The sequence below is a fragment of the Heptranchias perlo genome, chromosome 44 (assembly GCF_035084215.1).
Source record: "Heptranchias perlo isolate sHepPer1 chromosome 44, sHepPer1.hap1, whole genome shotgun sequence".
Lineage (NCBI taxonomy): Eukaryota > Metazoa > Chordata > Chondrichthyes > Hexanchiformes > Hexanchidae > Heptranchias > Heptranchias perlo.
Window position 1 is genome coordinate 2,750,161 of NC_090368.1, and position 17,523 is coordinate 2,767,683.

Below are 17,523 nucleotides of genomic sequence, written 5' to 3' on the forward strand. Positions count from 1 at the left end.
TGTACCTGCCCTGGGAGTGTTTGATGGGACAGTGTAGAGGGAGCTTTACTCTGTATCTAACCCTGTACCTGCCCTGGGAGTGTTTGATGGGACAGTGTAGAGGGAGCTTTACTCTGTATCTAACCCTGTACCTGCCCTGGGAGTGTTTGATGGGACAGTGTAGAGGGAGCTTTACTCTGTATCTAACCCTGTACCTGCCCTGGGAGTGTTTGATGGGACAGTGTAGAGGGAGCTTTACTCTGTATCTAACCCGTGCTGTACCTGCCCTGGGAGTGTTTGATGGGACAGTGAGATGTTAACTCACTCAGGACAATGTCCTACGGGAGCTCGCACCAATACAAACCCCTCCTTCTCCCCTGAGGTGGAAGAGCCTGATGTGCTTTGTTTGCTGGCCCCAGATGGGACTCCTTGTCTCCCATTCCCAATTGTGTTTGATGAATCAGACTGATTCACTCACTCTGAACTGCGTGGATGGGGCAGTCCCTCTGCCTTCACTGCCAGTAGCCTTGGCTGTTTGAGGAGTTACTGCAATTAACGAGAGAGAATTCAGCCGATTTACTGAGATGTTTGTTCCTCTCATCCAGACGTCACGACTCCAAGTGGATTTGCAGACTTCCTCCGAAGGTAAAACTTCAATAAAAACAGTTCATGGTGTGTTGGGAAAATAATTCCACCTAACAATTCAATCTGATCTACATTTATAATCCCAGTGGACCAAACCCCTTCCCATTCACTCCCATTGTACAGAATCCCAATGGACCAAACCCCTTCCCATTCACTCCCATTGTATAGAATCCCAATGGACCAAACCCCTTCCCATTCACTCCCATTGTACAGAATCCCAATGGACCAAACCCCTTCCCATTCACTCCCATTGTACAGAATCCCAGTGGACCAAACCCCTTCCCATTCACTCCCACTGTACAGAATCCCAATGGACCAAACCCCTTCCCATTCACTCCCATTGTACAGAATCTCAATGGACCAAACCCCTTCCCATTCACTCCCATTGTATGGAATCCCAATGGACCAAACCCCTTCCCATTCACTCCCATTGTATGGAATCCCAATGGACCAAACCCCTTCCCATTCACTCCCATTGTACGGAATCCCAATGGACCAAACCCCTTCCCATTCACTCCCATTGTACAGAATCCCAATGGACCAAACCCCTTCCCATTCACTCCCATTGTGTAGAATCCCCATATTCAGGGCCCTCAGTTGGTTACTCGGGATGGGTGAGGTCAGGTGCCTCTGGAGTTGAGCTGAGATGTTGGGCGAGAGCCAGAGCAATCGATGACCTCAGGTCCATCCTGGTCACATGCTCTAGGAGTAGGGGGCACAGTCTAAAAATTAGAGCCAGACCTTTCAGGAGTGAGATTAGAAAACATTTCTACACACAAAGGGTGGTAGAAGTTTGGAACTCTCTTCCGCAAACGGCAATTGATACTAGCTCAATTGCTAAATTTAAATCTGAGAGAGATAGCTTTTTGGCAACCAAAGGTATTAAGGGATATGGGCCAAAGGCAGGTATATGGAGTTAGATCACAGATCAGCCATGATCTTATCAAATGGCGGAGCAGGCTCGAGGGGCTGAATGGCCGACTCCTGTTCCGAGGTTTCTCTGCTGCTGCAAGGTGCTCCACCTAGTGATGTGGCTGAGAAATGTAAAAGACACTCGATGGGACAGGCCGCTGCAGTGGGTCAGTCACACAAACCCGCGTTTCCATCCTGCCTGGACTTAGGCAGGCTAGAAACCTCCACACATTCACCCAGGAGGGATTCATAGAATCATAGAATCATAGAAGTTTACAACATGGAAACAGGCCCTTCGGCCCAACATGTCCATGTCGCCCAGTTTATACCACTAAGCTAGTCCCAATTGCCTGCATTTGGCCCATATCCCTCTATACCCATCTTACCCATGTAACTGTCCAAATGCTTTTTAAAAGACAAAATTGTACCCGCCTCTACTACTGCCTCTGGCAGCTCGTTCCAGACACTCACCACCCTTTGAGTGAAAAAACTGCCCCTCTGGACCCTTTTGTATCTCTCTCCTCTCACCTTAAATCTATGCCCCCTCGTTATAGACTCCCCTACCTTTGGGAAAAGATTTTGACTATCTACCTTATCTATGCCCCTCATTATTTTATAGACTTCTATAAGATCACCCCTAAACCTCCTACTCTCCAGGGAAAAAAGTCCCAGTCTATCTAACCTCTCCCTATAAGTCAAACCATCAAGTCCCGGTAGCATCCTAGTAAATCTTTTCTGCACTCTTTCTAGTTTAATAATATCCTTTCTATAATAGGGTGACCAGAACTGTACACAGTACTCCAAGTGTAGCCTTACTAATGTCTTGTACAACTTCAACAAGACATCCCAACTCCTGCATTCAATGTTCTGACCAAGTTGAATCAATGTTCTGATTCATCGGGTGTTGGACAGGCCCAATGGGCCCGACAGCCCGAAGCTGCTTTAACGCTGCACTAAATGAACAATCTCACGCCGAAGAATTGCTGGAATCTCGTGGGGGATTTTTTTTTTGGACCCGCAAAAAAAAAATCTGTTTTGGAGAAATCAGAACACTCAGCTCTGCCGTTTCTCCGACCCTCAAAGCCTCCGAACGCCCGGTGTCAGCGGCCGCGCGCTCACCCGTTGGCGCCTGAAAGTTACGTCAGGGTCGTAGGTACATCTTAGGACCCCGATGTAGCTAACGCGATGAGCTGTCACCACATCCCCCCTAAGTTTAAGGCTGGCGGGTTGGAGTGTCAGGGACTGAGACTAATCATTACCTCAAGTGAAGTGTCCGTTGTGGTTCAGTAGCTGGCACTCTCTCTCTCTCTCTCTTGCCCTTGGATGTCAGAAGCTCGTGGGTTCGAGTCCCACTCCAGAGGCTTGAACACAAAATCCAGGCCGACGCTCCCGGTGCAGCACTGAGGGAGTGCCGCACTGTCGGAGGTGCCGTCTTTCAGACGAGACGTCAAACCGTCTGCCCCTCTCAGGTGGACGTAAAATATTACATGCCACTATTGGAAGAAGAGCAGGGGGGAGTTCTCCCCGGGGCTAAAATTTATCCCTCAACCAACACCACTTAAAAACAGACGATCTGGTCATTTATCACACTGCTGTTTGTGGGATCTTGCTGTGCGCAAATTGGCTGCTGCGTTTCCTACATTACAACAGTGACAACACTTCAAAAGTACTGCACTGGCTGTAAAGCGCTTCGGGATATCCTGAGGATGTGAAAGGTGCTATAGAATTGCAAGTCTTTTCTTCGAATGACAGTCATTACTGGGAGGGAGGCCTCTGAGAGGCAGCTGAAACTGCCAACATTTGATTAAACATTAAGCTGGGCCGATCGGTCGCTAACTCTTAGCTCTGACTTTTCTCTCTCAGAATCCTCGTGCAACATGACAAACTAATGGCAGAATACAAAGGCAACGTCTCCTCCTCCCAGGAGGGACCCACAAGCACTGACTCTCCACAGGTACTGCAAGTATGAGTTATCTTTGCAAACGCTCCCTCAACTCTCCTCAAAATATACCAGCTGCCCCTTAGCCCCAGTCGGTGCTGAATCAACTGAACTCAGCCAGGGTGGGTTGGGGGTTTGGGGAGGGGGGTACAGTTGAACTCAGCACCTCTGGACTGGGGTTGGGGGGGGGGAAATCCGCCAGGGTTCCTGCTCCGGGGTAGAAAGGTAAACAAGGGCATGGTTGGGCTCAGTTGTGAGCTCCCCATGGTTGAATAACCGGCAGACATTCACTGTCTGGTGCACAGCCACTTGGGCGAGGCGGCGCGACAGCCAGATTTGAACCGCGGAATCCGTACCCCCGGCGAGTCGGCACCTCGAGGGGAGGTGGGGGTAAAACTGGAGAGAGGGATAGGGATCGTATAAAATGGAGGATGGGGGCATGAAATGGAGGATGGGGGCACGAAATGGAGGATGGGGGCACGAAATGGAGGATGGGGGCACAAAATGGAGGATGGGGGCACGAAGTGGAGGATGGGGGCACGAAATGGAGGATGGGGGCACGAAATGGAGGATGGGGGCACGAAATGGAAGTGAGGGCACAAAATGGAGGATCAGAGAACAAAATGGAGGATGAGGGCATAAAATGGAGGATGAGGGCATAAAATGGAGGATGAGGGCATAAAATGGAGCATGAGGGCATAAAATGGAGGATGAGGCACAAAATACTGTAATGGACTGGGTTCCATTCCCCAGCACGAACATCCTTCACCCAGATTAGCAGAGAGTTCACAAAGAAGAGTTAGTGAAGGGATGTTTGCTGAGACTTTGATTGAGGAAGTGGTCTGTTCATTGTTTTTTGGAGCAGGTTAGTACAGGACAGAAAAATACAACGGACAACAGGACGACAGATTTCACCTCATCAGGGGATCGAACCCAGACAGTGACCAAGGTGAGGGCGCACGGAGGGGGGATAAGGGCCTACTTATGCAGCCACATAAGTTTTCGGTGCTGGATTCATAACTCAGCAACCGCGAGTTCAAATCCCAGCACGGCCAGCGTGTGAAATTAAAATTCCATAAATCTAGTAATCTGTGGTCTGATACCAGAATAAATGGCCTTGTGAACTTTACTCTGTGTGTAACCCGTGCTGCTCCTGTCCTGCTGATTCCGCTCTCTCAGCCCCTCCTTTTATCGCTGACCCCACGCCTGACTCTAAATGAGAAGCTTCTGCTGGACAGGAGGCATAAGTGTCAGTTTGGCTCAGTGGGTCGCACTCCCTCGCCTCTGAGCCAGAAGGTTGTGAGTTCAGGTCAAACTCCAGGCCGACCCTCCCAGTGCAGTACTGAGGGAGGGCCGCACCGTCGGAGGTGCCGTCTTGCAGGTGAGACGTTAATCTGAGGCCTCGTCTGCCCCTCTTTCAACCAACGTCACGAAAACGGATTATCTGGTCATCATCACATTGCTGTGTGTGGGATCTTGCTGTGCACAAATTGGCTGCCGCGTTTCCTACATTACAACAGTGACTACACTTCAGAAGTACTACACTGGCTGTAAAGTGCTTTGGGACGTCCTGAGGTTGTGAAAGGCCGCTATATAAATACAAGTTCATTCTTTGTTTTTTTTTCTTTATAGCTCATTACAATCCAGTACTCCGGCCATTGGGTGTATTACAATTCAGTCCTCTGATCACTGGATGTATTACAATCCAGTCCGTTGGTCATTGGGTGTATTACAAACCAGGCCTCTGGTCACTGGGTGTATTACAAACCAGTCCTTTGGTCATTGGGTGTATTACAATCCAGTCCATTGGTCATTGGGTGTATTACAATCCAGTCCTTTGGTCACTGGGTGTATTACAAACCAGTCCTTTGGTCATTGGGTGTATTACAATCCAGTCCTTTGGTCATTGGGTGTATTACAATCCAGTCCTCTGGTCATTGGGTGTATTACAATCCAGTCCTCTAGTCATTGGGTGTATTACAATCCAGTCCTCTGGTCACTGGGTGTATTACAATCCAGTCCTCTGGTCATTGGGTGTATTACAATCCAGTCCTCTAGTCATTGGGTGTATTACAATCCAGTCCTCTGGTCACTGGGTGTATTACAATCCAGTCCTCTGGTCACTGGGTGTATTACAATCCAGTCCTCTGGTCACTGGGTGTATTACAATCCAGTCCTCTGGTCACTGGGTGTATTACAATGCAGTTCTGGTTACCAGTTGACACTTTTTAAAATAATTGTCTTGCTGCGTACTCCATGAGTGAACCAGTAACCTGGCAACCGAGGGACGATGGAATGTCGTGGACAGACACGGTAGAGGTGAGGTCGCGGTGCAAAGGTCACGCGGCACAACCATGATGATGGCGGGGTGGGAAAGAGTTCAGATTACAATAACTGTGACATGAATAATCTGTCCACAAGGACTGGATTGTAATACTCCCAGTGACCAGAGGACTGGATTGTAATACTCCCAGTGACCAGAGGACTGGATTGTAATACTCCCAGTGACCAGAGGACTGGATTGTAATACTCCCAGTGACCAGAGGACTGGATTGTAATACTCGCAGTGACCAGAGGACTGGATTGTAATACTCCCAGTGACCAGAGGACTGGATTGCAATACTCCCAGTGACCAGAGGACTGGATTGTAATACTCCCAGTGACCAGAGGACTGGATTGTAATACTCCCAGTGACCAGAGGACTGGATTGTAATACTCGCAGTGACCAGAGGACTGGATTGTAATACTCCCAGTGACCAGAGGACTGGATTGTAATACTCCCAGTGACCAGAGGACTGGATTGTAATACTCGCAGTGACCAGAGGACTGGATTGTAATACTCCCAGTGACCAGAGGACTGGATTGCAATACTCCCAGTGACCAGAGGACTGGATTGTAATACTCCCAGTGACCAGAGGACTGGATTGTAATACTCCCAGTGACCAGAGGACTGGATTGTAATACTCCCAGTGACCAGAGGACTGGATTGTAATACTCCCAGTGACCAGAGGACTGGATTGTAATACTCGCAGTGACCAGAGAACTGCACTGTAATACTCCCAGTGACCAGAGGACTGGACTGTAATACTCCCAGTGACCTGAGGACTGGATTCTAATACTCCCAGTGACCAGAGTACTGGATTGTAATACACCCAGTGACCAGAGGACTGGATTGTAATACTCCCAGTGACCAGAGGACTGGTTTGTAATACACCCAGTGACCAAAGGACTGGATTGTAATACTCCTAGTGACCAGAGGACTGGATTGCAATACTCCCAGTGACCAGAGGACTGGATTGCAATACTCCCAGTGACCAGAGGACTGGATTGTAATACTCCCAGTGACCAGAGGACTGGATTGTAATACTCCCAGTGACCAGAGGACTGGACTGTAATGCTCCCAGTGACCAGGGGACTGGATTCTAATACTCCCAGTGACCAGAGGACTGGATTGTAATACTCCCAGTGACCAGAGGACTGGATTGTAATACTTCCAGTGACCAGAGGACTGGATTGTAATACTCGCAGTGACCAGAGGACTGCACTGTAATACTCCCAGTGACCAGAGGACTGGACTGTAATACTCCCAGTGACCTGAGGACTGGATTCGAATACTCCCAGTGACCAGAGTACTGGATTGTAATACACCCAGTGACCAGAGGACTGGATTGTAATACTCCCAGTGACCAGAGTACTGGATTGTAATACTCCCAGTGACCAATGGACTGGATTGCAATACTCCCAGTGACCAGAGGACTGGATTGTAATACTCCCAGTGACCAGAGGACTGGATTGTAATACTCCCAGTGACCAGAGGACTGGATTGTAATACTCCCAGTGACCAGAGGACTGGATTGTAATACTCCCAGTGTCCAGAGGACTGGATTGTAATACTCGCAGTGACCAGAGGACTGGATTGTAATACTCCCAGTGACCAGAGGACTGGATTGTAATACTCCCAGTGACCAGAGGACTGGATTGTAATACTCGCAGTGACCAGAGGACTGGATTGTAATACTCCCAGTGACCAGAGGACTGGATTGCAATACTCCCAGTGACCAGAGGACTGGATTGTAATACTCCCAGTGACCAGAGGACTGGATTGTAATACTCCCAGTGACCAGAGGACTGGATTGTAATACTCCCAGTGACCAGAGGACTGGATTGTAATACTCCCAGTGACCAGAGGACTGGATTGTAATACTCGCAGTGACCAGAGAACTGCACTGTAATACTCCCAGTGACCAGAGGACTGGACTGTAATACTCCCAGTGACCTGAGGACTGGATTATAATACTCCCAGTGACCAGAGTACTGGATTGTAATACACCCAGTGACCAGAGGACTGGATTGTAATACTCCCAGTGACCAGAGGACTGGTTTGTAATACACCCAGTGACCAAAGGACTGGATTGTAATACTCCTAGTGACCAGAGGACTGGATTGCAATACTCCCAGTGACCAGAGGACTGGATTGCAATACTCCCAGTGACCAGAGGACTGGATTGTAATACTCCCAGTGACCAGAGGACTGGATTGTAATACTCCCAGTGACCAGAGGACTGGACTGTAATGCTCCCAGTGACCAGGGGACTGGATTCTAATACTCCCAGTGACCAGAGGACTGGATTGTAATACTCCCAGTGACCAGAGGACTGGATTGTAATACTTCCAGTGACCAGAGGACTGGATTGTAATACTCGCAGTGACCAGAGGACTGCACTGTAATACTCCCAGTGACCAGAGGACTGGACTGTAATACTCCCAGTGACCTGAGGACTGGATTCGAATACTCCCAGTGACCAGAGTACTGGATTGTAATACACCCAGTGACCAGAGGACTGGATTGTAATACTCCCAGTGACCAGAGTACTGGATTGTAATACACCCAGTGACCAGAGGACTGGATTGTAATACTCCCAGTGACCAGAGTACTGGATTGTAACATTCCAAGTGACCAGAGGACTGGATTGCAATACTCCCAGTGACCAGAGGACTGGATTGTAATACTCCCAGTGACCAGAGGACTGGATTGTAATACTCCCAGTGACCAGAGTACTGGATTGTAATACACCCAGTGACCAGAGGACTGGATTGCAATACTCCCAGTGACCAGAGGACTGGATTGTAATACACCCAGTGACCAGAGGTCTGGATTGTAATACTCCCAGTGACCAGGGGACTGGATTGTAATACTCCCAGTGACCAGAGGACTGGATTGTAATACACCCAGTGACCAGAGGTCTGGATTGTAATACACCCAGTGACTAGGGGACTGCTCTATCAATCATGGTGACCACTCTCTGGGTAAGAAATCACACCTTAGGCTGATGTAAGCAATCCCTTAACTCGCCCCCATGTTGACGTTTGTTACTGTCTGTTGCTCCGTGCAGACGAAATGGGCTCTGGACCAGAGGCTTGCTCCTGACCGGCAGATGGAATTCACCACCTTCCTGATGTTCATGCAGCAGCTGACAGAGGTGAGATATAGTCGACAGCTTTCTGAGAGCTCGCCTCAATTCTCCGACCTCTTGTCCCTGGACAACGAGTGTCGGTGGGATATTCGACCACTGGGGAATCGCGGTCAAGCCTGTTCTCCCCCAAAGACCGTGCGCATTCCAGCAGGGGGACCCTGAATAATGATCAGGACCATGGAACCCGACCTGATTTTGCCCCTTTTGCAGCCTGAGGATATTAAGGCAGTGTAGAGGGAGCTTTACTCTGTATCTAACCCTGTACCTGCCCTGGGAGTGTTTGATGGGACAGTGTAGAGGGAGCTTTACTCTGTATCTAACCCTGTACCTGCCCTGGGAGTGTTTGATGGGACAGTGTAGAGGGAGCTTTACTCTGTATCTAACCCTGTACCTGCCCTGGGAGTGTTTGATGGGACAGTGTAGAGGGAGCTTTACTCTGTATCTAACCCGTGCTGTACCTGCCCTGGGAGTGTTTGATGGGACAGTGTAGAGGGAGCTTTACTCTGTATCTAACCCTGTACCTGCCCTGGGAGTGTTTGATGGGACAGTGTAGAGGGAGCTTTACTCTGTATCTAACCCGTGCTGTACCTGCCCTGGGAGTGTTTGATGGGACAGTGTAGAGGGAGCTTTACTCTGTATCTAACCCGTGCTGTACCTGCCCTGGGAGTGTTTGATGGGACAGTGTAGAGGGAGCTTTACTCTGTATCTAACCCTGTACCTGCCCTGGGAGTGTTTGATGGGACAGTGTAGAGGGAGCTTTACTCTGTATCTAACCCGTGCTGTACCTGACATGGATCGGGAAGGTGGGCCAATCCCTAGTCCGTTGCAAGAACACAAAAACTGGTCCAGGAGATGAACGGAGATGCCTGGTGTTTACAGGACGAGGAGTACGGGCTGAATCTCACGGCGTGCATGGGGAGGAGTCGGAGCTCGGAGACAGCTTGGGAATTGATCCGGGCCAACCTCACCAACCTGGGGCTGGCGGACCTGCGTCTACTGATGTGGGGAGCCACCCCTTTCCTGAAGGGGGTGACAGACGAGGTCTTCAAGGGGCTGCCGATCGTCAGAAACAACAGCCTGGTGCAGGTCATGTGAGTACGAGTTGGGTGTTGGTGGGGTGGGTGTTGGTGGGGTAGGGGGGTCGATTTACCCCAGCCCCCCCGACGGTCCCCGAGCGAGGTCGATGAGGGGAAGTAATGTTTTCACTCGGGTGGATGTGAAAGATCCCACGGCCACTATTGGAAGAAGAGCAGGGGGGGAGTTCTCCCCCTGGTGTGCTGGGCCTCAACCAACGAGCTGGTCACTCTCACTTTGTGGGATCTTGCTGTGCGCAGATTGGCTGCCGCGTTTCCTACGTTACAAGAGTGACCGCGCTTCAGGCAGCCTGGAGGTCTTCAATCATTGAACACGATTTTACTGATGGAATCCAGGAATCGGTTGTGGGCCTGGCTGTCCCAGGAGTATTTGGGAGGGGGCTGAGATGTGTAGTTTTGCTCCCTCAGGATGCAGGCTCTCCGTCGCCTTTACCACAAACTGAGGGGAGACGACCGAAGTGATATCTTCAACTGGGTGAAAGAAAGCCTGCTACCCATCCAGTGTCCAGCGGTGAGCAATCGGACGGATGAAGAGAGACTATCTGGAGACGGAAATCTGGGAACCACAGCGAACGAGCTCCCAAGCGGTAGGGAGTCTTATAATATTGACTCAACCTCAGAAATCTGGGCGCATCTTTCCAGCTGAGCTTCTGACCCCATACCCTCTCCATCACCGAGACCGCCTCCGTCACATCTCCCCGTCTCCGCCCCGTCTCAGCTCACCTGCTGCTGAAACCCTCATCCATGCCTTTGTTACCTCCAGACTCGACTATTCCAATGCTCTCCTGGCCGGCCTCCCATCTCCCACCCTCCATAAACTTGAGCTCATCCAAAACTCTGCTGCCCCTCCCGTATCCTAACTCGCACCGAGTCCCGTTCACCCATCACCCTCTGTGCTCGCTGACCTACATCGGCTCCTGGTCTGGCAACACCTCGATTTTAAAATTCTCATCCTTGTTTTCAAATCCCTCCATGACCCTCGCTCCCCCTCCCTATCTCTGTAACCTCCTCCAGCCCTACCACCCTCCGAGATCTCTGCGCTCCTCCAATTCTAGCCTCTTGCGCATCCCCCGATTCCCATCGCTCCACCATTGGCGGCCGTGCCTTCAGCTGCCTGGGCCCTAAGCTCTGGAATTCCCTCCCTAAACCTCTCCGCCTCTCTCCCCTCCTTTAAGACGCTCCTTAAAACCTACCTCACCTGTCCTAATATCTCCTTATGTGGCTCGGTGTCAATTTTTGTTTGATAATCGCTCCTGTGAAGCACCTCGGGACGTTTTACTACATTAAAGGCGCTATATAAATGCAAGTTGGTGTTGTTGGGCACAAGCAAATGAAGCAGAGATGCAGACACACCCTGTATCTTTTCCTTTACCTGCCCCCCGCTCTCCCCTCATCTCCTGAAGGGCGCTGTCCGTGTGATGAGCTCAGACAGTGAGTTTCGTTGGATATTTGACTATGGAAGGCATCACCACCAAGGCCCGATCCTGTCCTCACCTGACAACTGCGCACACGCACTTTCCCGCAGGACAGCCTGGATGGTGATCGGGAGCAGTAACCCTGGCTGATCCTTTCCTCTACCCTAGCCTGGGGGGGCTCTGAGACCAATATCAGCCCCCCACCTCCTGCCCTGCGAGCAGCTAACTCGGCCCAGTGCCCGGGTGGAACTTGTGACCAATTGGAAAGGGTTCATCGGGGTGTCTTGAAGTCTGCTAATGTTAGGCCAGAAGACACAGGACAGGCAGAAAAGCTCCTTTTGTTCAGTCATTAGGAGGGAGGCTTGATTCCTTAATTGAGGATGAGCACCTGCCTGAGAAAGACCTGAGATCAGGATAGTTAGGGAGCGGAGAGGGTTATGGATCGATGGCCACAATCAAATCAGTGTTGAATGATAATTAACTATCAGGGAGGAGGGACTTCAGTTATGTGGAGAGACTGGAGAAGCTGGGATTGTTCTCCTTAGAGCAGAGAAGGTTAAGGGGAGATTTAATAGAGGTGCTCAAAATAATGAGGGGTTTTGATAGAGTAAATAAGAAGAAACTGTTTCCACTGGCAGGAGGGTCGGTAATCAGAGGACACAGATTTAAGATAATTGGCAAAAGAACCAGAGGGGGAGATGAGGAGAATTTTTTTTACGCAGCGAGCTGTTCTGATCTGGAATTCACTGCCTGAAAGGGCGGTGGGAGCAGATTCAATAATAACTTTCAAAAGGGAATTGGATAAATACTTGAAAGGGAAGAAAAGTGCAGGGCGATGGAGAGCGGGCAGAGGGGAGCTGGGACCAACAGGGGAGAGCTCTTTCAAAGAGCCGGCAGAGGCACGATGGGCCGAGCAGCCTCCCCCTGCACTGAAAGATTCTACGATGCCATTAAATATTCACCCGTTGTCTCTCCGCTATCCAGGTAGCTGTGGGCCGGACTGGATCGATGAGCACACTCTGTCGATGCTGGGGCTATTCCTAATTGATGCCCCTCCCACGGATTTCGGCTACATCACTCCCCAACAGGTAGGCGCTGATAAGTTTAACCAGTCACCGTCAAAGAGGGGTTTAAAAAGTCGGGGGTCTTTCTCTCACCCCTGGGACCTGGGCTCAGCTCCTCCTGCTGCAGGGAGGTTATGCTGGAACTGTATCAAACACTGGTTAGGCCACAGCTTGAGTACTGCGTACAGTTCTGGTCACCACATTACAGGAAGGATGTGATTGCACTAGAGAGGGTACAGAGGAGATTTACGAGGATGTTGCCAGGGCTGGAGAATTTTAGCTATGAAGAAAGATTGGATAGGCTGGGGTTGTTTTCTATGGAACAGAGGAGGCTGAGGGGAGATTTAATTGAGGTGTACAAAATGATGACAGGACTAGATAGAGTGGATAGGAAGGAGCTATTTCCCTTAGTAGAGAGGTCAATAACCAGGGGGCAGAGATTTAAAGTAATTGGTAGAAGGATTAGAGGGGAGCTGAGGAGAATTTTTTTCCCCCAGAGGGTGGTGGGGGTCTGGAACTCTCTGCCTGAGAAACCCTCAACTCATTTAAAAAGTACCTGCATGTGCACCTGAAGAGCCGTAACCTGCAGAGCAAGGACCAAGAGCTGGAAAGTGGGATTGGGCCGGTTGGCTCGTTTCTCAGCCGGCACGGACACGATGGGCCGAATGGCCGCCTGTGCTGTAAATGATTCTGTGCCCCGTGCAAGGGTCCAGTGTCCCTGGATTCCACTGAATTCTCCTAACTCGGCACTAAATTGTCAGTCTCGCCCAGAGAGTCACAGGACAGCTGGTGTACGAAGTGGAAAGAGTGTCAGACTGGGACTGGATCGGCCGCTGTACTGAGGCTGGGGCTCGGGGACATTGATGGGACAGTGTAGAGGGAGCTTTACTCTGTATCTAACCCTGTACCTGCCCTGGGAGTGTTTGATGGGACAGTGTAGAGGGAGCTTTACTCTGTATCTAACCCTGTACCTGCCCTGGGAGTGTTTGATGGGACAGTGTAGAGGGAGCTTTACTCTGTATCTAACCCTGTACCTGACCCTGGGAGTGTTTGATGGGACAGTGTAGAGGGAGCTTTACTCTGTATCTAACCCTGTACCTGACCCTGGGAGTGTTTGATGGGACAGTGTAGAGGGAGCTTTACTCTGTATCTAACCCTGTACCTGCCCTGGGAGTGTTTGATGGGACAGTGTAGAGGGAGCTTTACTCTGTATCTAACCCTGTACCTGACCCTGGGAGTGTTTGATGGGACAGTGTAGAGGGAGCTTTACTCTGTATCTAACCCTGTACCTGACCCTGGGAGTGTTTGATGGGACAGTGTAGAGGGAGCTTTACTCTGTATCTAACCCTGTACCTGCCCTGGGATTGTTTGATGGGACAGTGTAGAGGGAGCTTTACTCTGTATCTAACCCTGTACCTGCCCTGGGAGTGTTTGATGGGACAGTGTAGAGGGAGCTTTACTCTGTATCTAACCCTGTACCTGACCCTGGGAGTGTTTGATGGGACAGTGTAGAGGGAGCTTTACTCTGTATCTAACCCTGTACCTGACCCTGGGAGTGTTTGATGGGACAGTGTAGAGGGAGCTTTACTCTGTATCTAACCCTGTACCTGCCCTGGGATTGTTTGATGGGACAGTGTAGAGGGAGCTTTACTCTGTATCTAACCCTGTACCTGCCCTGGGAGTGTTTGATGGGACAGTGTAGAGGGAGCTTTACTCTGTATCTAACCCGTGCTGTACCTGCCCTGGGAGTGTTTGATGGGGCAGTGTAGAGGGAGCTTTACTCTGTATCTAACCCTGTACCTGCCCTGGGAGTGTTTGATGGGACAGTGTAGAGTGAGCTTTGCTCTGTATCTAACCCTGTACCTGCCCTGGGAGTGTTTGATGGGACAGTGTAGAGGGAGCTTTACTCTGTATCTAACCCTGTACCTGCCCTGGGATTGTTTGATGGGACAGTGTAGAGGGAGCTTTACTCTGTATCTAACCCTGTACCTGCCCTGGGAGTGTTTGATGGGACAGTGTAGAGGGAGCTTTACTCTGTATCGAACCCGTGCTGTACCTGCCCTGGGAGTGTTTGATGGGACAGTGTAGAGGGAGCTTTACTCTGTATCTAACCCTGTACCTGCCCTGGGAGTGTTTGATGGGACAGTGTAGAGTGAGCTTTACTCTGTATCTAACCCTGTACCTGCCCTGGGAGTGTTTGATGGGACAGTGTAGAGTGAGCTTTGCTCTGTATCTAACCCTGTACCTGCCCTGGGAGTGTTTGATGGGACAGTGTAGAGGGAGCTTTGCTCTGTATCTAACCCTGTACCTGCCCTGGGAGTGTTTGATGGGACAGTGTAGAGGGAGCTTTACTCTGTATCTAACCCGTGCTGTACCTGCCCTTGGAGTGTTTGATGGGACAGTGTAGAGGGAGCTTTACTCTGTATCGAACCCGTGCTGTACCTGCCCTGGGAGTGTTTGATGGGACAGTGTAGAGGGAGCTTTACTCTGTATCTAACCCGTGCTGTACCTGCCCTGGGAGTGTTTGATGGGACAGTGTAGAGGGAGCTTTACTCTGTATCTAACCCGTGCTGTACCTGCCCTGGGAGTGTTTGATGGGACAGTGTAGAGGGAGCTTTGCTCTGTATCTAACCCTGTACCTGCCCTGGGAGTGTTTGATGGGACAGTGTAGAGGGAGCTTTACTCTGTATCTAACCCGTGCTGTACCTGCCCTTGGAGTGTTTGATGGGACAGTGTAGAGGGAGCTTTACTCTGTATCGAACCCGTGCTGTACCTGCCCTGGGAGTGTTTGATGGGACAGTGTAGAGGGAGCTTTACTCTGTATCTAACCCGTGCTGTACCTGCCCTGGGAGTGTTTGATGGGACAGTGTAGAGGGAGCTTTACTCTGTATCTAACCCGTGCTGTACCTGCCCTGGGAGTGTTTGATGGGACAGAGTTCCATTGTAAATGCTAACATCCCTCATTGTGATGAACCCACTACAGTAGTAGTTACGTGTCGGTGGTAATATTTAAAGGAGGGTTTCGAGCCTGACTTCCTCTCAAGGTTCAGTTCCCCACTAACCCTCCCTGTGGTCTGTTTGGGTCCAGCTTCCCTTGGACACGCTCCGTGTTAGGAACGTTGCCGTTTACCAGCGCTGTGACCCTCTCCCTTTCTCTCCCCCCCCCACCCCCCCCCGGCTCAGCTCTGCCAGCTCTTCAACGATTCTGGCTTCGCAGAGGGAATTTCCGGCATGTTTGACATCGACCCCTCGCGAGGGAAGCTGCTGCTCTCCAAACTGATGGGCCAGTGTGTCAATCCCCGGGAGTTGAAGGACGTCCTGCGGTAAGTAGCCTGGCCCCGAGCCTTGCTGACGGTACAAAGATAGGTGGAAAAGCAAGTTGCGATGAGGACACAAAGTGTCTGCAAAGGGATATTGACAGGTTAAGTGAATGGGCAAAAATTTGGCAGATGGAATATAATGTGGGAAAATGTGAAGTCATCCACTTTGGGAGGAAAAATAAAAAAACAAAATATTATTTGAATGGAGAAATACTACAGAATGCTGTGGTACAGAGGGATCTGGGTTTCCTCGTACATGAAACACAAAAAGTCAACATACAGGTGCAGCAGGTAATCGGAAGGCAAACGGAATATTGGTCTTTATTTCTAGGGGGATGGAGTAAAAAAGCAGGGAAGTCATGCTACAACTGTACAGGGTGCTGGTGAGACCACACCTGGAGTACTGCGTACAGTTCTGGTGCCCTTATTTAAGGAAGGACATACTTGCATTGGAGGCAATTCAGAGAAGGTTCACTAGGTTGATTCCGGATATGGAAGGGTTGTCTTATGAGGAAAGATTGAACAGGCTGGGTCTATACTCATTGGAGTTTAGAAGAATGAGAGGAGATCTTATTGAAACATACAAGATTCTGAGGGGACTCGATAGGGTAGATGCTGAGAGGACGTTACCCTTCATGGAGGAATCTAAAACTAAGGGGCATAGGGGGTTGCCCGTTTAAGACGGAAATGAGGAGGAATTTCTTCTCCCAGAGGGTCGTGAATCTTTGGAATTCTTTACCCCAAAAAGCTGTGGAGGCTGAGTCATTGAATACATTCAAGGCTGAGTTAGACAAATTTTTGATCAGCAAGATAGTCAAAGGATATGGGGAAAGGGCAGGAAAGTGGAGTTGAAGTAAAAATCAGATCAGCCATGATCTCATTAAATGGCGGAGCAGGCTCGAGGGGCCGAATGGCCCACTCCTGCTCCTGTCTCTTATGGTCTTATGGTCTTCGGTCAATCCTGGGGAGGTGGCGGGGGGGAGAGTGGGGGGGAGGGGTAGGGCGGGGGCCAGGGGTTCGGTTGGGAAGCCCTACGCTCAAGGCCCCACCTCGGGCAAGGAACGTAAAAGCGTAGCGAGCGTCCGGGCGGCGTTGATATGGGCCTGCTGCCTTCGGGCCTCCGTGTCCCTGGGCTAGGGAGCAGGTCAAACCGGCTTCCCCACTGCCCCCACCCCGCTGGAAGGTTCATGCGTGTACGCAGGGCCGGGTAAGGACACGACTGGGCTCGCTTGTGATACACTCCACGGTTGAATAGCCTCGCTGTTTAGGCTCAGGGGTGGAAATTTGGTCCGTCCAGCAAACATCAGCACTTTCAGTAAGGAAAGAACTTGTATTTTTATCGTGCCTTTCACTGTATATCCCAAAGCGATTTACAGCCAATTAAGTACTTTTTTGAAGTGTAGTCTCTGTTGTAATGTAGGAAACACGGCAGCCGATTTGCGCACAGCAAGATCCCACAAACAGCAATGTGAGAATGACCAGATCATCTGTTTTTTTTTTAGTGGTGTTGGTTGAGGGATAAATATTGGCCCCAGGACACCGGGGAGAACTCCCCCCTGCTCTGATTCCAATAGCGGCCGTGGGTTCTTTTACATCCACCTGAGAGGGGCAGACGGGGCCCTCGGTTTAACGTCTCATCCGAAAGACGGCACTCCCTCGGTACCAGCTCTGTGAGTGTCGG

The 17,523-nt window shown here is 50.4% G+C and overlaps 1 protein-coding gene across 1 annotated transcript in view; it reads left to right on the forward strand.

Annotated features, from left to right (window-relative positions):
• The first annotated feature begins 587 nt into the window (after window positions 1-587).
• The window catches only part of LOC137306738 (otoancorin-like), a 45,108-nt gene continuing 28,172 nt past the window's right edge, over window positions 588-17,523 (forward strand). The window contains exons 1-8 of the mRNA XM_067976105.1: window positions 588-624; window positions 3,400-3,490; window positions 4,341-4,424; window positions 8,869-8,955; window positions 9,829-10,040; window positions 10,452-10,630; window positions 12,443-12,546; window positions 15,706-15,845. Coding sequence (XP_067832206.1) covers window positions 3,425-3,490; window positions 4,341-4,424; window positions 8,869-8,955; window positions 9,829-10,040; window positions 10,452-10,630; window positions 12,443-12,546; window positions 15,706-15,845 — 872 coding nt within the window. The 5' untranslated portion in view covers window positions 588-624; window positions 3,400-3,424. The remainder of the gene's footprint in view (window positions 625-3,399; window positions 3,491-4,340; window positions 4,425-8,868; window positions 8,956-9,828; window positions 10,041-10,451; window positions 10,631-12,442; window positions 12,547-15,705; window positions 15,846-17,523) is intronic.